Consider the following 13,283-nt stretch of genomic DNA (forward strand, 5'->3'; position numbering starts at 1 on the left):
AGAGCTCAGGAATGCATTCACAAACTTGGCAGGGCTTCAGAGCTGCCAGCCCAAGCCTCTGGGAAGAAGCTGAGAATTAATAGGGATGTCTGCCTGGCTCTGGGTTGGAGGACACAAAGGAGCACCCACCTGCCCTGTGGGTTCAGCCTGGTTTGAGCTGGGGTCAGCCTGAGCCATGGTGACTTTTCACCATTTCACAACTAAGAAATCTCCCTGGCATCATTCCCCAGGGATGCCAGCATTCCCACAGCACCATGCCCTGCCCAAGGGGCAGGAGGGAATGCCATGACTTGCCACTCAGAACCGAGAGCTGGGCAGCTGTAATGAATGTACTGCTAAAGAGATTGAGATCAATAAGCCTGGCAGCTCCTACCAGCAGATGAATGGCTTTCGGGCTGTGGCTTACAGAGTTGTTAAGTGCTCAACCACCCTGCTGTCATTAGCAGGCAATGCCGTGTGTGTCTGCTCACCCTCCTTCATCCACCATCCATCTCCCACTCACTCATTCCTGCATCCACACAGAACCCTTCTCCCCCCATCCAGCTGTGCCCACAAACAGGCCCTGATGTCTCCCTTGAGGCAAGCTGGATCTGCAGAGGGGGAGAGGACGGATTTCATTTCCCTGCTCCTGTAATCCTGCTAGGAGTTTTCCTCTGAAGCACTGGCCCATGGCCACAATTACTTCCAGTCTGAGCACACACAAAAAGCCAAGTGAGAGGCCAAGGAGGGGGTGCTGAGATTTGAGCACCAACGAGTCAATCAAAGGCAGTCCATGTTCATTAGTCCCTGTGCCTTGCCCTGTCACGGCTGCCCCATTATGCAGGGACAAGGAGTCTCTCCCTGGGTCAGCCAGGGCCACCCAGGAGCCAGCAGAGAGCACAGAAGGCAGAGGATGGCTTGAGGGAGTCAGGGTCTGAGAATGCAGCCCCAAATTGCCTCTTACAGAGCCTGTCTTCTGTGAGCATGGTCAGAGCCATCCTGCTGCAGAGTTGTTCCTGTTTTTCTCGCTTTTCCTAAAAGCAGGGGAAAAAAAGAGAGCTACCAAAGGAGTCCCAGATGTTGTTGGAGAGTAATGGGGGAGGCAGGGATGTTCTCTCCAGGGAGCTGGAGAGGAGCTCCAGAGTAGGAGGGCCATTAGAAGCAAGAGATAGCAATTGCTCAAGGTTATGGCATTGGCAGAGGGTGGCAGAGTAAGATGTGGTGAGTGGCCCAGAGGTGAGTATTTGGTGCTTTGATAGCACCAGATTGTTTCCTAAATAAAAAAATAATAAAAAAAAACCAGTAAGAACAAGAATCTGTCTTTGTCACAGCCCAAGGGCTATGACAAGGTCTTCCCATCAGCCATGGATTCAGGCTCCACCAATGTCACAACTGGGATGGCCACAATGCACAGAGTAACATCATACAATTTCAGAAAGCTTCAACCCATGGAGTAACACCAGACCACTTCAGAAGGCTGCAAGTGTCTGCTCCTCTTGTTCTGTAGCCCTGCCTTTCATCCCCTGATGTTGATGCCCTGCCCCTGTGTGCCCCCTGCTCCCTTTGGTGTTGCCCAGTGCCCCTGGGCACTCCAGGGCTCATTGCTGTCAGTGCTGCTCACCTGCTGCCACAGCTGTGCCACTGGGGATGGGGCTGGGCCAGCCCCACTCACAATCACCACACACTGTGTCCCTACACACCAAAGACTGCATGTGGGTGAAGTTGGCCCCACACATGTCTAGATAACTGCAGGAAGGATTTGCCTCTCTGTGCTGAGCACAGTTTCATGGCTAACACCAACCATGCTCTTTTGCTTTGTTCCCAGGTCCTCCCCACTCTTGGCTGACCAAGACTAGCTTGGAAGGCTCTTCCTTCTCCCAGGAAAATGGGGACTGATGGTGAAAACCCAATCCTGAGGAGTGTGGTCATCAGCTTCAACTTGCTCCTGCTGGGCGCCGTCCTCAAGCCTTTTGAGTGCCGTCTGGAGATGACGACTGAGAGGACAGCAGTGGATGAGGCAGGGGGCCTCGCCAACTGCAGCCCCCCTGTCAAAGAGCAGCCCATGGTCTTCCACCACATCTACAACATCAACATCCCGCTGGACAGCTGCTGCTCATCCGTGTTCAAGTCTTCGGCCGAGGAGGTGAGTTCAGAAGACGAGCGGCTGGCAGAGTACACGGAGCAGACCTCCGACAGCGAGAGCCAGGTCACCTTCACCCACAGGATAAACATGCCCAAGCAGGCCTGCAAGTGCTCCACCTCCCTCCCATCCCTGCAGGAGCTGCTGAGCAGGATTGAGATGCTGGAGAGGGAGGTCTCCATCCTCCGGGACCAATGCACCTCCAATTGCTGCCAAGACAATGCAGCCACAGGTAGTAATGCCATCCTGTTAGCTCTTGCTGGGGACTGAGGGCTTGAGAGAAAGGCAGGAGAAATAATGCTAAACCTGACAATGCCACTCAGAGCGCTGACAGAGGAAAACCAATTTTTACCCACCATGGGGCTGCGGCTTTAGTGAAAAAACTTAGCTTGAGTCCTCTAAGCCAGGAAAAACCCTGGGAGTGCTTTGGTCACCTGAGTGCCCGTGCCACACTCGCGGTGAAAACTCCGTAGTGGAGAGAGAGCTGAACCCCCTTTACAGATGAAATTACAGCTGGTTAGGGGTGAGCAGGGGGATCTCCCAACTCTGCAGTCCTCCCAGCACTCCTAGACTTGTGCCACTGCCTGTGGGACAGGGAGCAGAGATGCAGCTGCTGCTCTCCTAAGCTGTCCCTGGGCTGAAGGCAGCCCCATGGGAGCTGGCAATAAGCCCCTTCATCTTCTCTGTAGGGGGAGTGAACACATCTGAAGAGCTGAGTTAAAAAAAAAGGATTAAGAAATACAAAAAAATACATGAAATAAGTATACAAAACCTTAAAAAAAAGGCACAAAACTATCAACGTGATAGTCCATCTGAATAAAGAGATGTCCTTTTGTGGAGACCTTCAAGAGGTCCCATTAGGGTTACCCCATTAAAGGCAGCCCCTTGTTTCACCTCAGCTGAAATGAGATGGGTGAGGGAGGCTTGGGCTGGCAGCTGCATTTCCATGGTCCGGGAGCCACCTTACTGATAGTTTTCCTTGTCTCAAGGAAGAGGGACTGTCCCAAAGGGCATCCATCCCAAATGCAGCCCAGCCCTGCTCGTGGCTGCAGCACACCAGGGCTCCTTGCAGGGAAGAAAACACTGAGCAAGGAGAAACACACAGGGCATCTTTCCAGGGGAAAACTGCTTTTCACACCAAGAACAGCAACAGAAATTAAAACCAATCCTTTTACCCCCAATACTCACTGCATTTTTTTTGTTTTAAAGTTTTGCAGCTGTTAGTGTGATTTTTCCAGTGGTACCCCAACACCTCTGTGTGTAGGACACATTAAAATGAAATGGGTGCAATCAATCCTCAGGTCAAGAGTCCCACCAAAGGTGTGTTTGTCAGGGAGGGAGAAACAAGGATGGACACACAGCAGGGTGGCTTGGGCTGGCATCTATCATGTGGCCAGTGGAAGTCCCTGTGTTCCCAGCCATGGCTTCAGCCCACATTCCTCCCAATGCCACATCCATCAGCTGCATTAATGACAAAGACAAAACAGCAAACATCAGTCTGTGCAAAGTGAGGGTTAAAATCACGTAGGAAATGCTATGGGAAAAACCTGTTTTAAAGGAATTAATTTGAAACTCTGATGGGCCTATTTGGGTTACTTGCAACGTGCATAGACAGTTCCATTAAATATTCATTGCTTGGTGGAGTCCCCACTCCCATCACAGATGCGCTGAGCTAAAACTGGAGTAATTTCATTTATTTTTACCAGAGTTGCTTTCAATTCACTGCACTGCAAAGGAATCAGGATCCCTACCCCACCACCCAAGGCAATTTCCCTGAGGAAAGCCTCTTTTCTCCAGCACGCCTAACGAGCATCCTCTCTTATCTTTTGATAACTCAACTAGAGATCTGAAGAGATCCTGACTGGCATTCCCAGTCCTTGCAGTTTGGATGGGAATTGTCCTGCAAAGTAACCCAAATGTGTCTGTCTGGCACAGCATGTAACTGAGCTGCTTTTGCATGTGCATCTGCTACATCCCCCCGCTGGAAAAGCTGCTTGGAATGGTCAGCTGGGATGGAAAATTTAGCTGGGGACAGAGTCCTGGGGCTTGGGGGGGTCTTCAGGGTGCAAAGCTTTCCCACGGTTTGGAAGAGGCACAAAAAGGGTTTCTGTCTTCCCTTGGTTCACATGAGGAAAAGCAGTACAAATCAGCAAGGAAAAGTTAGCCTGCCTGGGACAAACCCTTTGCTGGAGCTCTGTTTTAGGGCAAAACAGGGGAGCGTTAGCAGTGTCAGTGACTGGTGCTTTCATCCCCACCATCCCTCCTCACCCCAGAGCATCCTCTGCAAGGCTGCCAGGTAAAGAGGGGGCATTGGAGGTGCTGGACACGGAGCCTTTGTGCTGTCCCTGCTTTTCCACAACCTCAGTGTGCCCAAAGCCAGCAGTTCTGTCCTAATCAGGCTCACCAGGATGGGGATGATGTCTTTGGATACATACCTGCTTTTATAAGAGAGAGAGAAAGCAGCTGGGGATCTCATCTATAAAAAGGAGAAGTGGGTAGGTGTGAGATCAGGCTGGTGCAGAGGGTTTGGCCAGGGAAGGCTTTTTCCAGTAAGAGGTTTGGGGAAGTTCCTGTCAACTGAGTGCTGGGCTGGAGAGAACCCAAAGGGAACACTTGCAGCACCACAAGGCTGATGGCACCCATAGTTACAGAGGGTACTGCACCCCAACCCCACCAATTCTTCCCCTTTCAGCCCTAAAGCTACCAGTTTGCCAGAGGGAGAACTATGCCCCCCTTGTCCCACACCTTCCCCCTTTCTCCAGCCCTTCAGAGGGCTGACCCGACACCAAACCCGACCTTTCCCCACCTCCCCACCCGGTGGGCTCTGACCCTCGGTCCTGCATCCTTGCAGGGCAGCTGGATTACATCCCGCAGTGCAGCGGCCACGGGAATTTCAGCCTGGAGTCGTGCAGCTGCGTGTGCATGGAGGGCTGGGCGGGCAGCAACTGCTCGGAGCCGCGCTGCCCGGGGGGCTGCTCCAGCCGCGGCGTGTGCCTGGAGGGCCAGTGCATCTGCGACAGCGACTACGGCGGCGAGGACTGCTCGCAGCTGCGCTGCCCCGCCGGCTGCGGCTCCCGCGGGCTCTGCGTGGACGGCGAGTGCGTGTGCGAGGAGGGCTTCGCCGGGGAGGACTGCTCGCAGCTGCGCTGCCCCGGGGACTGCTCGGGCCGCGGCCGCTGCGAGAACGGCACCTGCGTGTGCCAGGAGGGCTTCGCCGGGGAGGACTGCGCCCAGCCGCGCTGCCCCGGCGCCTGCAGCGGCCGCGGCCTCTGCCGGGACGGGCTCTGCGTCTGCCAGGGAGGCTACGGAGGGCAGGACTGCTCGGCAGGTAGGGGCTGGGCAGAGCCGGGCTGGGGGCTTGCCTAAGAGAGGGTTTGGAGGTGCGCAGAGTACCATAGGAGCCTGGGGAGAAAGGCATGCCTGGGAAGAGAGTGATGCAGAGAGCATCGCTTTCGCACAGGGTGGTTGCCTCCCTGTTATCCCTGTTCCCAAAGACACCGTGATAAAAGTTTGGGAGGCGAGCAAAAAGCTAGTGAGGGTCATCCTATCGCTACGTACAAATCACAAACAGGGTGAGACTGCTAGGAACGTGCCTTGAGCTGTTGGATTTTCCAGCATCAGCCTCATTACATGGTTATGACAATGGGAATTGTCATAATTCACATCCCAGCAGCTCACATCCCAGACAGCAGACCAAGAACTTAATGTTACAACTTACTTTAAAAGTTTTTTGACCAATCGCACGAGGCAAAAGCATATTGACAGTAGTTCTAGTTCTATCCAACCACTATAAGCACACATACCTTCAGTTAAAACAGTGCTTGCTTATTTTGAATATAATACCTACTTGTAACCGTAAAACACAATACACAAAAGTCCATTATTAAGCTTAAAACTTCCTAATATCTTACTAAATATACTTTTCTACAACTTATTTTTTTTTCTAAACAAACATTAATATCCAAACCATTGTTCTATTTATCCTTACTTTTCTACTTCTTACATAACTTTTCTACTAACCAATTTTATAGCTACTACTTAACTCTAATCACAATTCTACTATCTCTAAAACCTATCTTTTAGATTTTTCCCAAAACCCTCTAATTGTATGAATTCCCACACATCCCAGCATGGGGGCTAAACCTTTAGTGCCACAGGTTCTCCTGTGCTTTTACCTTGCTATAGCTGTTCAGGCAGCCACAGCTAGCACATAAACCCCAGCCCCTGCCCGTGGCAGACCTACACACCCTCGCACAGGAGTGCCAAGCACACCCTGACACTCCCTGTACCTCTGCCCTTCCCACCAGTGTCTCCTCCCGAGAACCTGCGGGTGACGGGGATCAGCGACAGCTCCATCGAGCTGGCGTGGGACAGCCCCGGGGCAGCCACCGAGTACGTGGTGTCCTACCAGCCCGCCGTGCCAGGGGGCACCCAGCTCCAGCAGAGGCTGCCTGGGGACTGGAGCAGCGTCACCATCACGGATCTGGAGCCGGGGGTCGCCTACAATGTCAGCATCTATGCGGTCATCAGTGACGTCCTCAGCATCCCCGTTACCTCCAAGGTGATGACTAGTAAGTATCCTACTGCACTTGTGGCTTGCTTCCCATATATCCTGAGGGGATGCTCAAGCTGGCTCACTTTTTACATAAAAAAAACTTCTAGCAGCAGAAACTTGAGCCTCCAAAAAGAAAAAAATAATGTATCTGTATAGGGATATAGGAAAGGAAGAAATGTGTCCACCCTCTTCAGAAGGACTCAATTTGGATGAAAACTTCTTCTAAAAAGAAGAAAAAGCTTCCAGAGTTGGATCGAAGCCCCCAGAATGTGGCCCAAAGCATTACATTTTTTTCCTCAGAGAAAATACTACAATATAACACAGAAGTCTCAGGTTGTTCTCCCATGCCTGAACGGATGATTCCCTGTGATGACTCCCCATGATAGTGCAGCAAGAGGGAATGCTGCTGTGCATCAGGAGAAACACAGTCCTGACCAGGACTGTGATGCACAGAGGAAAACAGGAGTATCAGGCTGTAATGCCAGCCTCCAAAGGTGTTTCTTGGAGACTAAGGATAGAGAGGGCAGGGGAAAAACAGAAACTATCCAGACACCCCTTTGCAACCCCAGCACTCACTCTGTTCACACAACAGTGCAGTGGGATGATGCCTCAGTGTCCACAGGCACTTCCCTCTTTCCCCTCTAACCCACATGGAGCAGGGAAAAAGGAATTTTGCTGACAGATGCCAAAAGTTCCCCTGTTTTTGTTGCCCAGATAACAAAATACCCTCAGGGAGCAGGGTGGGGACAGCAGGAGGTGCACACCCACCCCACTCTGCTCACCACCCCTGCTCCCTTCCAGACCTCGCCACACCGCAGGGGCTGAAGTTCAAGACCATCACAGAGACAACGGCAGAGGTGCAGTGGGAGCCCTTCTCCTTCCCCTTCGACGGCTGGGAGATCAGCTTCATCCCCAAGGTACTGCTGCCACACCCACACACTGCAGGGTGTACCCTGGCAGCGCCCTGTGAGTGCACCCGAAATCCGTTTCCAATCACCCCCTTCCCAAAACACCCAGCCCGTGTTTGCCATTTCTGTGCTGCACATCAGACTCCCCAGACACTGCCAGCCTGCATTTCCCCGTTAGTTTTTGTGTCAAGACATGCATGTCCTCAAAGCAATATCCCAAAAAAAAAAATCCAATGATATGAAAAGAAACCTTCCAGCCTCACTGCCTCTTGTTGTTGCACCCTCTTTTTCCTTTCCAATGAGTCTTTCTCCTCCTCCTCCTCTTCCTCGCCCTGCTCTCTACATCAAGCTCCCCAAAGCAGCTTGGATCAAAGCGAGCAGCTGCTGGCTCCCAGACAACAACCTTCAGCACCCCCGAGTCACACGCACAGTTAATTCCTGCCATGGAATTTTAATCACAGTGACGAGCAGGTAGAAATCGTGCCAGAAAAGATGAAAGGATAAAAATGTTGCCCTAAATACCCCGTATTTTTCTGTGCGCAGCAACAAAAATTGTACATCAAGTATTTAATCTATATTCATAATTTCTACACCATTTAGCCATAAGTATAGCCTCAATTGTACATGGAGCCTCTTTACAAGAGTATTCAAGCCCCAGCAGTAAAAGAAATGCTGATTAAGGGCTCAATTATGATGTTTTCACTTGTATAAAACCTTCACTGGAATCAAAGGCAGCTCTGGGCAGTGGAGAACTGCAGAATTTGGCCCCGAAGTTTTAAATGCTCTTAACTATGAAGTATCATTGCACAGCACAAAGCAAGGGCTCAATTGCTTTAAATAACTCAATTCTCTCATTTCCAAAGAGTTGCTGGGAGATTATTGATGTGATGTTAGCTACATCCACATGCAAATTGTGTCAGAAGTTGAAGCTCATGTAATGCAGGTACAGACCCTGGGATAATTTGCAGTCACCATCAGGTGATCATTCAGGATTAAGGCTGAAAAATGTAGCAATATCAGAGAGAAGCTTTTGGTAGGAAAAAACAGCTCTTTCAAACATTTCACTATTACTAGGAATTAAGCTGAACAGCATCCCCCTGAAGCAAAAAAATGCAAACCATTGGTTCTTTTTTCCATTTTTAAGCCTAAACTTAAAAATACCTGGCAACATTTTGGGATTTAAAGGCAGACAAAATGCAAAATGATGGCTGTTCCTGAATGCAGGGTCTTGGGTAGGGAAGGGATGTAGCTCACTGGGCTTTAAAGTTCTCAAATCCCTGAGTTAAGACATAGAGTCACAGGCATGTTCCTGCCCATCAGCTGCCAAAATTGGCCTCTCTTTAGTCTCCATCATCACCTTTTCCCCTAAAATTAGGCAGAGGGTGTTGTGTCCTTTACTGCCCTGCAAGCAGGCTTGCATGCCAAAACATTGCCACACCTCAAACAAACCCAAAACCCATTCCCAAAGGCTAAAAAACAAGAGAGTTATAACTGCACCACCACAACCTCTGTGAGAAAAAATGACCCCCGTCTTCCCAAAAACTGGGTGAGGAAATGCTAATTTGGTCCTCAGCTTCCTGCAGAGCTCTTTCCATCTCCTTCCATGGTCTCTGTGATGCTCTCACCCCCACAAAAGCTGGGTCAGGCAGGATTGCCCATCTGCTGCCTGCACTGGGGATGGGGTGGGGAAAAGACAAAGAGAAGACAGATTTAGCAAAGAAAATTCGGAAAGGTAAAATGGTAACTGATGGCTAAAATGGAAGGTTTCCTGTTTAATGAGAAAAGGGATGAATATGAATTGAGAGTTATGTGCAAAGATTTGTTTAGCATGTTATTAGTGAAGACAGCAGCAAGAAAAGATCCTTTGTCCAAGCACTGGCAGGAAAGGTGACATGTGCAGTTGTTTAAAGCCTTGCAGTTTTTCAGGGCAAAACCACAAGGCATAAATGAGTGTACTAAAGATGGCTAAAAAGCAGGTGACAGCAAAATAAAGACCTCACAGCTTCATACCTATACATCAACAACAAAAGGCTCCTGGCACCCGAAGAGCAGGGAAAACAAGTCTAGCCAAGGCTTTGGTTTAATCATCCTTCCTCTTTCTGAACAGCAGAGGCACAAATATACAGAAGCTGGGGAGGGAGGAGGGATGGGGAGGATTTTGCAGCCCAACAACACGAGTACTCCATGCTTGGTGGGTGCCTTCATCCCAGGTTTCTCCCTCCATGGTGGGGTGTGCCAAGATGATCTGGGGATGCAGAGCGGGCTGTGGAAGGATGCAATGTGGGGGGCACCTCCTGTTTGTGCATCAGTCCCCCAAAAAACACCACTTGGTGGGGGGGGGCTAATGCTTATTTCATTCCCTGACAGAATAACGAGGGTGGTGTGATCGCCCAGCTCCCCAGCACCGTCACCACCTTCAACCAGACGGGGCTGAAGCCAGGGGAGGAGTACACTGTCACCGTTGTGGCCCTGAAGGAGCAAGCCAGAAGCCCTCCCACCTCCGACAGCGTCTCGACCCGTGAGTGAGCCTCACCTGGGGGCAGCACAACAGTGCCCAGGGCTTGGTCCCAAAAATAAAGTCCCATGGGCAGGGATGAACCTTGCAGCAAACATTGCAGCCACAGCTTCTTCGTGCAGTATTTTGTCCCTCTCTCTCCTAAATTGTCACAAGTGCAGAAACCATGGTGAGGTTAATGGGGTTGGGAGTGAAGACTCAGTTCTGCTTTTATTGTATATCTGGATAAATTATTCTTCTCTTCTAATCTCACATTTTGGAGGCTGGATGCCCTCAAGAAATATATCTACAAATGGATTACTGACCCATATATAACAGATTAAAATTCCCACCCGCTTTTGTGCCACTAAATGCCCTCAATTCCCACCTATTCAGGCAAATCAGGCAGCAGGGCAGGGAGCCAGGAGCAGCAGCATGTCCCTTCCTAACCAATTTGTTTGCCCACTCACTGGTCCTTCCTGTAGATCACAGGAAATTCCGCTGGTCTTCTTGCTGAAGGAGATGCAGTGATGGGCAGAGCTCACGAGGGAGAAGAGGCTCTTCACACCAGATCTGTTGCAGTCTGCCTTGAAAGCCAGGCAGAGGTCTACTAGCTCCACCTGAGCTGTTCCGAGAGGAAACAGCACTTAAATAGCTGCCGGAGGGCTGTAATAAGGTGCTGCTAATTGAGGCAGCGTGGGAGCGAGGGGAAGGTCCCTCCACAGCAGCACCTCTTGCAGGTCTGAGTTCCCCAGCACAGCCCTCTCCTCCTGCTTTGCCTCCGCGATCAGCTCGACGTGGCTTAATAGAGACATCTCCTGGTCAAGCCAGAAACTTCCTTTCCCTGGCAAGTCAGCAAAAATAGAAGCTGGTACTTCAAACTCAAGGGCTGACTTTTGCAGGGAGTGCAGGTGGAGCGGTGGGCTCCGGGATCTGTGCTCCGTGAAGGCATCCCTGTGCTGGCGTGTCTGCCTTCCTCTGCAGCACCCCCAGAGCTTTATCCCCACCACCCTCGCGCTTCCTCAACATCTTGTGCCAGGATCAGGCAGCAAAGGCATGTTTATGCCACAGAGCTAAGTAGATGTGGATCACCTGGATGGCTGGACAGCATGAAGCGGGTGGAGACTGAGGGTATGCATGACCTGGTCCTGGCCAAGCTGGACAGCCAGCTCCTCCCTGAACACTGGGACTGCCAGCTGTGCTCCTACCTCTGATGTTTTGCCCACAGACCTCACCTCACTACTCCAAATTCCTCCATGTCCTTTTCTAACCATCCCCCCCAAGTCCTTCCCACCCCTGCCCACGTGCTTGTGCCCCAGAACTTCCAACCCCGAGGTGCAGCATTCAGCAGGCCCTTATTATATACTGTCATTATGTCAGGTATGTGTATATATGGTATAGTCTGAATTGCAGAACCAAAGTGGGCTTTTTCAGCCACCCTGTGACCATCTAAGTGATAAAACAGGCTGCCCAGCAGGCTTCATGCATGAGCACTGTCATGGCACAGGAGTGATGGCAAGGCTTGGCTCCATCCATCCATCCATCCTTGTAGTGATTAAGTCCTGCTGGACTCAAAGCATCCATCAGCCAGCCTTGAGCCCAGGATGTCCAAAGGTTGAGTGTTGGGGGTGTGGAGGAAGGAAGGGCCCAAATCTCTGCCAAAAAAAAAAAATAGCAGAAATGTCCAAAAAGGTCTCCCAATAGATCCCTGGTATGAATTTTTCTAAAAACCTTTTATCTGAAAGGTTTTTTTGGACACCAACCATAGCCCCACACCCAGCTAGTTATGAAGATTCACCAGAGCAGTTGCATTTTCTCCTCTCTTCCCACTGCCAAGACACCAACAGCTTTATGAGCTGATTCCTCAGTTTAAGGACAAACCAGGAGCTGGCACCAAAGCAGGAACATTTCTAGAGACATTCCTCAGTTCTCAACACTTGGATCTTGTCCTTGGCCCCACGTTATTTAACACTTTGTCAACACCTTTCAAAAGATATAATACTGTTGCTGATAAATTTTGCCAATGATGGAAAAGCTCAGAAAAGAGTAAATTGCATAGAAGAACACCAATAAAAGTGGTTTTTTGATAGTTTGAAGAGCTGGGGACAAAGGAAAATGATGTTTTTTTCAGTGCAAAAGTACAAGCAACTGTCTAAGAGCAAAAAAAGTGTTGCAGTTAGATATAGGAGTTTTATTTCCTTAAAAAGTCAAAGAGGAATCATTTTGGACAGCCAGCTCAAGAGAAGGGCATGAGTTGCATTATAGCTGTAATGGGTGCCAATGAGAGAGCTGCTGGGTCTGCAGAAAGCAGAGAGGGTTCAGGAAAGAGCCAGGAGACTGAGACAAGGGACTGGGCACCCATGAGGACCACACCTGCTATAAGTACTTTGGGGTCAGGGTCACACCTCTTGCCCGTGTCCCCAAACACCAATTCCAGCCGCTTTGAAGGTCAGCCTGAAGCATCCCTGAAGCTTGCTGTCCCCATCCAACTCCCCCAAAGTAATGGGTGCCCGTTTCCCCCCTCCGCTCCTCCGCAGTCATCGACGGCCCGACGCAGATCCTGGTGCGGGACGTCTCCGACACGGTGGCCTTCGTGGAGTGGACGCCGCCGCGCGCCAAGGTGGACGCCATCCTGCTGAAGTACGGGCTGGCGGACGGGGAGGGCGGCAGGACCACCTTCCGCCTGCAGCCCCCCCTCAGCCAGTACTCCCTGCAGGCCCTGCGCCCCGGCGCCCGCTACCACCTCGCTGTCAGCGCCCTCCGGGGTGCCAACGAGAGCCGGCCAGCCTTTGCCCAGTTCGCCACAGGTAGCTAGCCGGCCTTGCTGGGAGAGGTGGTGGGAGTTTTTGAGCCTCTGGCAAGCACGGGCTCGCTGCTGCCGGCAGATGGGCTGTGCTGCAACAAGGAGGAAAAACGGAGGGGTTTTTGCAGCTGGGGTTAGCGATACCTCTTTTTCTCCTGGCGCGAGTCAGCTGGGGTTTAACGTGGTGTGCTGGGAGAAGTGGGATGAAAAACACAGTGGTTAAGATGCAGGTGTAAATGCTGACACCTGAATGCAGGTGCCTTGCATCCCATCACAGACCAAGGCGGAGCAAATGGTCCAGCTCACCCTAAAATACACACCCTACAACTGCCCTCTGCTCCACCACTGCTGCTAGTGGCTGCTTAGTCACTAAGTGTCCAGCGCAAAAGGTCCTCTTTATGCCC

General features: G+C 51.1%; 1 protein-coding gene and 2 long non-coding RNA genes across 7 annotated transcripts in view; 1 reads left to right on the forward strand and 2 right to left on the reverse strand.

Moving 5' to 3' along the window:
• The window catches only part of LOC135304857 (uncharacterized), a 32,359-nt gene that overhangs the window by 2,797 nt on the left and 16,279 nt on the right, over positions 1-13,283 (reverse strand). The gene's annotated exons all lie outside the window — the stretch shown is intronic.
• The window catches only part of TNR (tenascin R), a 32,999-nt gene continuing 21,580 nt past the window's right edge, over positions 1,865-13,283 (forward strand). Inside the window, exons 1-7 of one of the 3 annotated variants that reach the window (XM_064427729.1) lie at positions 1,865-2,122; positions 2,258-2,351; positions 4,971-5,447; positions 6,427-6,690; positions 7,476-7,591; positions 9,950-10,100; positions 12,614-12,883. In XM_064427729.1, coding sequence (XP_064283799.1) covers positions 1,865-2,122; positions 2,258-2,351; positions 4,971-5,447; positions 6,427-6,690; positions 7,476-7,591; positions 9,950-10,100; positions 12,614-12,883 — 1,630 coding nt within the window. Of the gene's footprint in view, positions 2,352-4,970; positions 5,448-6,426; positions 6,691-7,475; positions 7,592-9,949; positions 10,101-12,613; positions 12,884-13,283 lie in introns of all 3 variants that reach the window. The other 2 variants (XM_064427728.1, XM_064427730.1) reach the window with 2 other exon arrangements.
• LOC135304856 (uncharacterized) lies at positions 2,276-12,590 on the reverse strand. 3 transcript variants are annotated; one of them, XR_010366074.1, is made up of 4 exons: positions 10,547-10,984; positions 10,116-10,238; positions 4,555-4,595; positions 2,276-2,831 (listed from the first exon to the last, which is right to left on the reverse strand). It is a non-coding gene; the product is annotated as an uncharacterized LOC135304856 (long non-coding RNA). The 3 variants fall into 3 exon arrangements; XR_010366075.1 differs by lacking the exon at positions 2,276-2,831 and adding an exon at positions 3,566-3,580 and having other exon boundaries at positions 10,547-12,546; XR_010366073.1 differs by lacking the exons at positions 2,276-2,831; positions 4,555-4,595 and adding exons at positions 7,665-9,253; positions 11,853-12,590 and having other exon boundaries at positions 10,547-11,731.

The sequence above is a fragment of the Passer domesticus genome, chromosome 7, assembly GCF_036417665.1.
Source record: "Passer domesticus isolate bPasDom1 chromosome 7, bPasDom1.hap1, whole genome shotgun sequence".
Lineage (NCBI taxonomy): Eukaryota > Metazoa > Chordata > Aves > Passeriformes > Passeridae > Passer > Passer domesticus.